General features: G+C 40.6%; 1 protein-coding gene across 1 annotated transcript; it reads right to left on the bottom strand.

The window, feature by feature from the left end:
* Window positions 1–8,865: 8,865 nt before the first annotated feature.
* On the bottom strand, window positions 8,866–10,658 carry LOC142605900 (uncharacterized). The gene is made up of 2 exons (XM_075777325.1): window positions 10,325–10,658; window positions 8,866–9,260 (listed from the first exon to the last, which is right to left on the bottom strand). Exons 1-2 carry the CDS (start codon window positions 10,656–10,658, stop codon window positions 8,866–8,868), a joined length of 729 nt encoding a protein of 242 aa, XP_075633440.1.
* Window positions 10,659–11,892: the final 1,234 nt, after the last annotated feature.

Below are 11,892 nucleotides of genomic sequence, written 5' to 3'. Positions count from 1 at the left end.
TGTACACAAACACACACTACTTTTGTATTTTTCTGATTTTTCAAATTTTTTTTTTATTTTTGAAAAACAAAATAAGGCAAAACTGAAAACACACAAACAAAAACATGTCAAACAAAGCAATGCATAAAAACTAGACTGACTCAAATTTAGCAAGCAAAACACACAAGTAATGCAAAAACAAAAACAAGCAAGGGAGAGAGAGAGAGAGAAAAGTGACTGAATCACTTAGAGCCTTTTTCCTTCCACGCCTTGGAAGAAACTTTCCTTTTGACGAACCCTTGAACCGACGGTGAGGGGGAAGAATTGCAACTATTCAAGTTTGAATGGAACATGAGGGCCTTGAGGAGATCTCCAAGAGGAGTAAGTAAGGATGGAAACTGACTCAGGTTTCCAGATGAGACCATACTGTTGCTCTATTGAGTGGCTTGCCACTTGTAGCAATTAGGTCGAGTATGTCCAACTGCTCCACAGTGATGACATAGATGCTACTTCTTCTCTTTAGACTTTTGAGCATTACTCTTCTTAGCCCTAGGGTTTTTGGTTTCTTTCTTAGCAATCTTAGGGGGTGCTCCTAAGATAGATTTACCCTTGTCTATGTTCTCACTACCTATCACATTTTTCACATTATTGTTCTTAGATTCAACATTATTAGCAGTAGAAACAAAAACAGTAGTACAGAAGAAGCAATATTAGGAGAGGAGAAATCATACCCTAAACCAGTTCGATCAAAAGCAGATTTCTGAAGGTTGAGCATCTCATCAAGCTTTGCACTTGAAGTCCTCTCCAAATAAGCTCTAACTTGAAACAGCTCTACTTCAAGCTTCTTGGTCTTCTCAACCAAGAAATTATTTTCAAACCTCAGTGCTTCTATAGTCTGATTGGCTTCATCAAACTTTGTGGGGATTTGTTCTCGTTCAAGCTCCACATCATGAGCTTCTTGGTGGCCAACCTATACACCTTCTTATGCTTTTTTGAGACCTTGTATAACTTTGCATAGGCAGTGTGGATGTCATCTTGTTCATCCATCTTCTTGAACTTTGACTCCACCAATTCTTCTTCTTCATCCATATCTTCTACAATCCCCTCAGTAGGATTGACAGTGGCAGTGAAGGCATTTAGGATTCTGTCATCTTCATTTTCAGAATCATCCTTAGGTTCGTTGTCGCTCAAAGTTGTAGCAAGTGCCTTACTTTTCCCAATGGACTTGAGATAAGTAGGGCACTCTTATTTCATATGACCGAAGCCTTGACACTCAAAACACTTGGGTCCTGAGGGAACAGTGTATTGACTGCCATCTCTAGCATCCTTCTTCCCTTTGTCTTGGCTTTTAGACTGAGAAGAACTTGATTACCAACGGTCCTTCTTGAAGCCCTTTGCATTGGCATTCTTCATGAACTTCTTGAATTGCCTAGTGATGGAGGACTTCATTTTAGAATCTTTATCGTTGGAAGACTCATCTATGTCACTGCTCTTCACCTTCAGTGCCATGTTTTTTCCTTACTAGATTTTCCTATCCTTGTTAGACCCAACTCATAGGTCTGCAACTTGCCAACCAGCTCTGTCAAATGAATTTTTTCAATGTTCTTTGATTCCTCAATAGTGGTGATCTTGGCATGAAATCTCTTGGGTAGAGATCTGAGCACCTTTTCAACAATCTTGGGCTCGGGAATGGTTTCCCCAAGATTAAAGGCTGAGTTTATTATGTCCTTGAGCTTGGCATAGAACTCATCGAATGACTCATCCTCCTCCATCTTGATCTCTTCAAAGCTTGTAGTGAGCCTCTATAGCTTTGAATCCTTGATAGCCTTGGTTCCCTCATAGGTTGTCTAGAGGATGGTCCATGCTTCCTTCACAGTTTCAGTGGAGGATATCTTCTTGAACTCCTCATTTGTGACAGCATTGAATAAAGCATTCAATGCCCTGCTGTTGAAGTTTGCCGCCTTGATCTTAGCATCATCCCAGTCGGTTGGCACTTCCTTCGGCTTGATCTAGCCTATCTCTACAGCTTGTCACACTTTCTCATCTAGAGACCGCAAGAAAGCTCTCATGCGTACTTTCTAGTATGCATAGTTAGTACCATCAAATAGAGGAGGTATAATAAGAGACTGTCCTCTATCCATTACAAACAGGGGTCAATGGATCACACAACAAAGATTAAAACCTAATCAGAGTGTACCTGCTCTGATACCACTTAATACGCCAAGAAAGTATTAACCCCTTGTGAAGAGTTAATTGATTAATTAGCCAAGTTTATTAATTAATCAAATTAACATGCAATGTACGTGGTAGCACAAACAAATCACCAACTAAAATATAATGCAGCGAAAAATAAAATTGACACGGTGATTTGTTTACGAATAGGGAAAAGCACCGAGGCAAAAACCCTACAAGGTGATTTTAAGGTCACCACTCCCGAGAATTCACTATTATCACAACAAGCGGTTACAAGTAAAGGAATCCCAGCACCTTATACCAACCTACAGTTGAACCCTTGCCTCAATACCCAATTGGACTTGTTTTGTAGTGACAATCTCTCCTTATATTGTATGGCTCCCAGTACGTGACTAACCAAAAGATGCGCGAATCCCAGTACGCGACTTGATCACCAACTTGAGAAGGATGTTGACTGCAAAGTTCTTCAGTTCATCACTCGATGAAAATCATGAAGTTGCTTGGTCACAAAACCCTACGGTGAACAAATACAGCAACTTCTTCAAGATGAACTAGAGTAAACTAGGTTTCCGGTCACAATTTGTGCAACTATGCTCTTTGTGACAGCCCTTAAAATATTCCTTATATATGTTTAGGGTTGTGAGAAAAGAAAGCCCAAATATACATTCCCAGATTGGATGAAAATCAGAACTTGAAATCTGTTTTTCATAAATCTTAATAGATACCCTATCTATCGAGCAGCTGTTGAGCCTCAGGCTGAAACAGCATTTTATGTCTCGATAGATACTAGCTATTGAGCCAGCTGTCGAGCTTTAATGAATAGCACTTCTTCACTTGATTCTTGGACAGACTTGCATGGTTTTAACACTTGAACTTGAAACCTTGTTTCTTGAAGTATTAAACACATCCTAGATCTACCAAATTACAAGTAAAGTGCATTTTATCAAAGGATTAGCCAATTACATAGAATATTGACATATGTTCCTAACATGATTCACATATGTCCTAACAATTAGATGCTCGCATCTGCACCATTTTTGCTTGCGCTTAGGAGACTGTGCCCTAGCTCCAAGCGTCCTCGCTCCATGTGTGTATATGCAAGGGCAAAGACAAGAAACCAGCAGACAAGTGAGGGAAGGAAAATTCACAAAGAGCATATGAAAGAGGTATAAAGCAGATGAGTATGATAGACATGGCAAGCAAAGAAACAAGAAAACAAGCAAACAAATGAAAAGTTGAACAAGCAAGAAAACAAACAAAAGGTGGTCTTCGTGAGGGACTAATGTAGGTTCGGATCGAATGTCCATAACTTCATTGCATTGAAGCATGGACGACACACTAGCAAGTGAGACTCATGCATGGACATGTAAGCAAGCGTGTAAAGATGCATAGAAAGCCAATGAGTGGTGTAAACAAGCATGGCAAGCATATCATCGTACGAAGCAACTTGACATCTGGACATGCATCCGAAGTGATTATACCCAAACTAGGCCTCAAGGGCGTCAAATGTAACCACACAACCACAAACCCGCTAAGGGAGTTAAGCGTGGCGAAGCCTAGAATTAGAGAGGTTAACATGGAAGATAGAGCATAGATGCAAGCAATAGGCCAAGGCATACGGATGAGGATCAAGACCATAGGGTCAAGACCAGATACAAACCAATAGGCCAAAACACAAGAAAGAGTGACAAAAGTGACAAAATGGCTACAATAGCACAAGGCATGATAAACATAGCCTAGGCCTAGGCACACAAACATAGCATGGAGTGCACAAGCACATGAATGATGGCATAAAGCATGTAGAGAACATACATCTAAGCATGTAGGCATGTGAGAACATAGGTCAAGACAAGTAGGCATAAAATATGCATGTAAACATGTAGATCCTAGCACATAAACATGGAAGAACATGAATCCAAGCATATAAGCATGCAAAGACAAGGATCTAACCATACAACATGGAAATGGATTAACATAAACACATAGATCCAAACAAGGGCAAAATTCGCCAAACAATATAATACTAGGAAAATTTTATTCGAATGGCATGCATTCAAAGTTTATTAGTTAGTTGGACTCTTTTTTGGAAATTGAGTACAGCAAATTCGACTTCCAGCCAAAATCGAGTTTATTATACTTGACTTTCTTTTTTATCCACCCCAGAGCTGATTTTTGGTTGGAAGTCAAGTATATTAAACTTGATTTTGGCTGGAAGTTGATTTTGCTATACTCGATTTTTAGAAAAGAGTCCAACTAACTAATAAATTTTGAACACATGCGATCCGACTAAAATTTTTTCAGAATTATACTGTTTGGAAAATTTTGCCTCCAAACAAGGCATAGCCAAAAACATCATACAAGCATGTGAGCATGTAATCCTAACATCAACATAGAACGAAAGGGGCAACAAAACATGGGAAAACATGAAATAAAGCATAAAACATGTATATCAAGACAAATAACATATAAACAAGCATGGAAGAACATGGATCTAAGCTAAGAACATGCTAGGAGCAAGATAAAGCAAGAAACATGCTAAGGAAAAGCAATAAATCATGTTATTAAGGCAAAAAGAGCAAGATAAATGCTAGAAAAAGTTTTAGAAAGTTAGGGGTGTGGATAGTAGTTGAAAAGCTACATCCACACCCCTAAACCCTAAATCCTAAACGTAGAACCAAGTAAAAGAAGATTGGGTGCAAGAACACTAATTTGTATTTTTGGTGAAAAAGGAAGAATCAAGAGGCTTTGATGTGTTTTTTGTGGGGTTTTTGTGTTTGGAAGAGAGATAAAAACGAGTAGAAAAATTTTAGGCAGAGCAAGCAACTTGGGGAGCCTCCTTTTTTTTGGTCTGGGGGTGTCTGGGGCTGTTTATAGCCCCAACGCGCTTTTCGAGGCAGCAGCCCTTTTAGGGCCACCACCCTTAAACTTCCTTGAATGGGTTTGATCCTAAAACCTCTAGAAAGATCATGACTTCTTGATTTTGAAAAGGTATGGAACTTGAAAATCCAATAGTCGGATCACAAGTTATGGCTTTGGGAAGTTAGTGGTGCATCAATCGGTGCGTCAACCCAGTTTTCATGATATCTCGGCCTCTCTAACTTCAATTTCGGCCCGTGAATAGTCGTTGGAATGAGAATTTTATTATATTTGTAATGACATTGGTTTCAACCCTTTCTGACGGCCGGATCGAAATTAGGGTTTTCGAGCCCACTAGGGGTGTTTTGGTCATTTTGGCTGGGAAAGGCACTTTAGGTGCTCTAGTATTTTAATGAGCTGTACCCCGTCAGTCTAGATGTTCTTGCAACCTCATGGAGAGAAATTTATATTTTTAGGTTTTTCGAAGGCGGACAAAATATGGTATCAACAGGATTCTTTCAAAGAACTTCCGTAAAGTTGATATGTGCCTTTCACGGTCTTTCTACTTCACTATCATGTCATCAACATAAATTTCTACTTCGTTTTGGATCAAATCATGCAATAGAGTAGTGGCTGCACGTTGCTAAGTAGCACCAACATTCTTTAAGAGGGCTGATGTAGACTTTGGGAAAAGTGCCTTTTGGGTAAGGCTGACATGCATGATTCTGGAAATCGCCTTTGAGAGGGCCATAAACATGCGCAAACAATGCCTGTGATTAGGACTTACATGTATAACTCTGGAATTTTCCTTTAAGAAGGCTGCTGATGTGTGAGGGGCAAGGCCTTTAATTAGGACATATATGCATAACTTTGGAAATTGCCTTTGGGAGGGCCGTAAACATATGCAAAACAATGCCTCTGATTAGGACTTGCATGTATAACTTTGGAGATTGCCTTTGAGAGGGCCGTGAACATATGAACATTGCCTTTGAGAGGGCTGTTGATGTAGGAGAAACAATGCCTTTGATTAGGACTTACATGCGTGACTCTGGAAATTGCATTTAAAAGGGCTGGTGACATAGGAACATTACCTTTGAGAGGGCTGCCGATGTGCGTATGAACTATCGCATTTTTGTCATAGATGGCAGTTTTGAACTAGCTCGTGTCACACTCATCTTTTTGCACCACAGTTTCATGGGTTTATCAGTGAATTTCTACAATGATCATCTTGCTAGAGGGGAAAACAAGATGGAGAGATCGTATGAAATAAACTGCCCCAGTTTAGGGTTTCATGCGATTCTCGACATAAAGGACACATCCTTGACGGGATAGATCCATCCTGGAATATTGGACAAAGTAGAAGGAACCATGCAAAATAGAACATCCCTAGTGTAGGTTTTGTACGGTTCATGATATGAGGAGGAAAGCTCGTGGCAAGACGGACCTGTTCTTGCATATTACTTAGCACAAAGTGAAGGGGACCACGTAAATAAAACTGCCCCAGTTTATGGTTTTACGGGGTTCCGAACTTGCGGAATGATTGAAAATGGCCTTGACTCCATGGACTGTACCCAACGCTAGTATTGAATGCGAGACATTTTGAACGAAATCTCCCAAGACACGCCATGAGGTGGTATGCACTGATTTTTCCTGTTATTACCCGAGCGGGCTAAAACTTCAAGGATAGGCTTCTTGAGGCAACATCATGAGATATGACTCCCTCTGTACTCCAAATAAGTTAAAGAGGCTACTGGAGGGCTAAGAACGGGCTTCCACATTTTTCGATGGTAAATTTTGACTACTGGGGCTGAGCTTTGAAAATGAGGTTCAAGATTTCTGGAGGTGTTGAACGAGGTGCACAAAGATAAACTTCCCTAGTGTAGGATTTGTGTAGTCTCGGATGCATAAGAGAAAATTTTTGATGGTCACGTTTATTGTTGGACCGATCACACATTACAGAGGGTGCTAAAACAAGGGAATTTATGCTCCAAGGTTTGTGCTTGGGGGGGGTGAAAAGCCCCGACATGTGTCCCAAAATCCAACTGGAATTTAAGATCAGGGTTGAATGGGCACTTGCGAATCTGAGGGAGTGCTTAAGGGAGGCTGTCAGGGACAAAGACTGCTATAGAGAGCTAGGCACTCTTAGGGTGGAGCTTGATCACCACTCTAGACAGTGCATAGGATAGTGAGCTCGCCATTCTTAGGGCGGAGCTTGATTAGAGGGGGCCAGCCCCTCCAATTATAGAGGCCAACTACATTCATCTAAGATCCTGGGTTGCAAGCTTTAGAGGATGAGCTTGTGAACCTTACCCAGAGATTTTCTAACCTAGATCATTCTTGGGATGAGGAAAGGGTCACACTAGAGGCCGACAGGGGTGAAGCCAGCAGCCGGGCCGATAGTTTAGCACTAGAGCTATTGCAGGCGAGGGCTTATATTCATTCCACTCTAAGCACGGAGTATGGGTGAAAGGGGGACGAGCCTAGTGAGCCACAATTGGCCTTTTGCCACCTTCAGACTGAGCTAGCCAAGAGAATGGAGGCCTTAAGGGTTGCTACTGCAGAGGTGGGCACCTTGCAGGCTTTGCTAGAGACTAAAGAGATAGGACTCCATTTCTAATTCCAGGATGTAGAGGGAGCTGGTCTGCCTTCGAAATTCGCACTACAAACTTAGAAGGGTCACCCAAGATCTGGGCTTTGATGAGGCCAAGTTGCTTTGCACCCATGCTCCCGATGACCCGATTATCTGTACCAGCTTTGGGCTATTATCCCACCATGTATGGAAAGGTCCTTCATAAATTGCTAGGCAATTGCGTAAGGCCTTCCTCTTTTTTGTTTGAGTTCTTAAAGCATAGTCTAGTTTGTTAGGCATGCTTAGAAACTGAGAGATGGTAGGGAAAGATGTTTATGATGAAATTCAGGATGTATTTATGAGATGAGATTTCATTTTTTGATATCAAAATGTATGAAAGAAATTGAATGGTACAATACAGGCATGTTAATGAATATGCAAGCAAATGCTTTGAAAATGCAAGATTATACAAATAAGTGATAAATGTAAAACCCAACCATATCAATATCTCATTTTTCCAAGGACACATCCTGTTCTAGACGGATCTTTTCCTTTACCCATTGAGGTACATTTCCCATTGACATGAGCTAGAACATCTTAAGTGTACCACTAGGTCATGGCAGTATTGTAGACAGAGAGCAATCTCGAAGGCGTCTTTGTGTCTTGTCTTGGATACTGGATCCATCTAATTTTCTAATCTTAAGTAGAAATTCAATATGCATAATTGACTGATTTTTCTTTTAAGACGTGACCAAACCAAGATGGCTGCCTACATACCCCCACTAGAAAGGATCAGGTCGTCATGTAGTTCAACTGACTTTTTGATTGCCTTAACTTTTGCCTAGACCAGGATTGCAGGTTTTCAATCTAGCAGGCTCTCTCACGCTCTTTCATTTGCTCTCCTTTTGCATAGACCGCCCTTTCGGGTTTTCAATCTACCTTTTGTATTTTCTCATGCTCTCTTTCCTTTAGCTCTCCTTTTGCGAAGACCGCCCTTTCAGGTTTTTAATCTACCTTTTCACATATAGTTTTTTGTTTTTGTTCTTTTTTCTTTTTCTTTTTTGATTTTGACATAAAGACATGGAAACGAGGTGCACTAAGAGGCTCCTTCATGCAAAGTACCATATGACAGCATCAGAATTGGTGGGCATATTGAAGTCATGCCCGTCCATGTCAGCTAAAATCAAGGCTCCACTGAAAAAGGACTTCTTCACCACATAGGGGCCTTCGTAAGTTTAGGCAAAATTTCCCTTGTGATCAGGCACAGACTAGTTGCTCTTCTGCAAGACTAGGTCACCTTTTTCAAAGACCCTGAGTCTAACTTTCTTGTTGATCGCTTGCTCGATGCGGCGTTGGTACAACTGTCCATGGCACATTGCGGTCATGTGCTTTTCATCTATCATGTTCAGTTGTTCATATCGAGATTGGGCACATTCAGGTTCTGATAGCTTTGTTTGAAATAAAATTCTGAGAGACGGGATCTCTACTTCTACGGGGAGGACAGCCTCCATGCCATACACTAATGAATACGGGGTTACACCCGTGGAAGTACGAACAGAAGTGAGATATGCATATAAAGCAAACAGCAAGTACTCATGCCAATTCTTGTATGTGTCTATTATCTTTACCAAGACTTTCTTTATGTTCTTATTAGCGTCTTCCACTACACCATTCATCTAAGGGCGATAGGGAACCGAGTTTTTGTGCTCGATCTTGAACTATTGGCAGAGTTGCTGGATCATTTTTCTGTTTAGGTTTGTCCCATTATTTATAATGAGCTTTCCCGGCATGTCGTATCAGCAAATAATGTTGTGTTTCAAGAATTAGGCTACCACTGCTTGAGTGACGCTCTTGTACGATGCGACTTCCACCAACTTTGTGAAATAATCAATGGCCACTATGATGTATTCATGACCATTTGAAGCTTTCGAAATCATGGGTCCAATGACATCCATACCCTAAGCTGAGAAGGGCCATGGTGCCGCTAAAGAGTGCAAAGGCTAAGGAGAAGCATTCCTCCTGTCTTAATAGGCTTGGCAATGGTGGCATGTCCTCACATGTTTAATGCAATCACTTTCCATGGTGAGCCAATAGTAACTAGCTCTTATGATCTTGACAGCTAATAGGGGTCAACTGGCATGAGCTCCAAGTAGGCCTTCATGCATCTCTTCCATAAAATAATTAGCCTCGGGGCATCTACACAACAAAGCAGGGTAGAATCGTGGTTCTTTTTGTACAGGACTTCTTCACTCAAGAAAAATTGGCAACCCATGCGCCGAATAAACTTCTTTTCACTATCTGTTGCACTGGATGGGTATTCTCTGTTCTTGATATAAGCCTTGATATTATGGTACCATGGCTTTCCGTCGACTTTGACTTCGACATTCATGCATTCTTCGATGTTCATGCAGTGGGTTGGCACACCCTTGACTTTTATGCGTAATTGCGGCGTTTGCAAACTGGTTGTGTGCTCGGGGAAAATAGGCAAATGTGATGTTCCAGAACTTCGGAATCAAGCGGCTGATGCATTTCTGATACGGAATCAACTTAGTGTCTCGGGCTCACCATTTCCCTTCAATTTAGGAGATGATCAACAGGGAATCTCCAAAGACGCTCAAGTCATAAACACCGAAATCTAGGGCCACTTGTAGGCCGACTATGCATGCTTCATATTTTGTGATGTTGTAGGTGCAATCAAAATTTAGCTTGACTGAAATAGGGATTTACTGGCCATTGGGGGAAACAAAGACTGCTCCCACTCCATTTCTATTAGAATTGGTGACTCCATCAAAATAAAGCTTCCAACGCCATGGTTCACACTATCTGGCTCTGGCCCTAGTGCCATGACATCCTTATCAGGGAAGAGGGATTCTGAAAGTTCTGGATCATTTAGTAACTGGTCTGCTAGGTAGTCAACTATGGCCTTGCCCTTGATGGCCTTTCTCGTCACAAACACAATGTCGAACTCGGAGAGCAACATTTGCCAACAGGAGATCTTCCCTGTAAGAGCTAGCTTTTCAAAGATGTACTTGATGGGATCCATACGGGAAATGAGCCACATGGTGTAGTAGAGCATGTACTACCATAATTTATGCAAGAACCACACTAAGGCGCAACATGTCTTCTCAATAGCGATGTAGTTGATCTCACAACTAGTGAACTTCTTGCTTAGATAGTAAATCACCATTTCCTTCTAGTCAGGCTCAGCTGCTTCGCCTAACATGCAATCTATGGAGGTTTTTTGTAACACTAGGTAAAGGATCAATGGATATCCATATGTTGGGGGAACCAAAACCATAGGGTTCAACAAATACTGCTTAATCTTGTCAAAGGCCACTTGGCACTCTTTGGCTAACTATAATGCTGAGCAATTTCCCTAAACTAGCTTCGAAGACACATTTGTTAGGGTTTAGTCTCAATATGTACTTCACGAGGCGCTTGAACAGCTTTCTCAAATCTACCAAATGATCCCTGTGTTGGAAAATCTAGTTTTGTATCTCCTACAAACACACAGCGGAAGCAACAAACACAGATCTTCTTCATTCATGAGAGATAACATGTAACCTTGAATTCTAGAATAAAGAATAGAAAGCGTACCTTGGTGCGGTGAAATTCAAAATAAAAGATTAGAAGCACTTGGGAACACTTTTAATCTTCACTCCAATTCCACTTAATGCCCAAGAAGTGTGGTCTCTCAATCAGTTTCCAAGGAGAGAATAAGAAAATGTCCAATACTTACATACAAACCATTTCATTCCTTATATGATCTTAATAAAAAACCACTTATTAAATTCTGTATGTTTCTCTCCTTATATATAACTAATTATCTAATTGAGCTAGCCTTTTGGGTCATTCCAATTGGGCTCTAGTATATTGCTTGGAGTGGGACCAAAAGGGAACAAATAAGACTCTAGCTCCAATGGGTCTTCGGCTTTTCTGTCAACTCTTGTCAAGTCCAAAGTTACCATTAATTATATTCAATACCACTATATGAATATAATTGCACTCTAGGCCTTATTAACAAATTATATCCAAGACTTTATTATACATGCAACCCCTTTATTAAAATATTTGTAGTAATACAAAGTCATGAATGTAGATTGCCACTTTGAACATTACTACATCTTAATCCTTGAATACCCGGTTTAATCCTCTATGTTATTCATCATATATTTATGAAATCCAATTTCACAAATATATACTTTAACTCCTTACTAAAGTGGTTGGGCCCAACACTTTGAATAACCAAACACATTAAATTTATCTCAAGGGAATATTTTATATCTCCGTTAAGA

Source organism: Castanea sativa, chromosome 8, assembly GCF_040712315.1.
Source record: "Castanea sativa cultivar Marrone di Chiusa Pesio chromosome 8, ASM4071231v1".
NCBI lineage: Eukaryota > Viridiplantae > Streptophyta > Magnoliopsida > Fagales > Fagaceae > Castanea > Castanea sativa.
The sequence above is the reverse complement of the archived record's forward strand: the minus strand, read 5'-3'. Positions and strand labels throughout refer to the sequence as shown.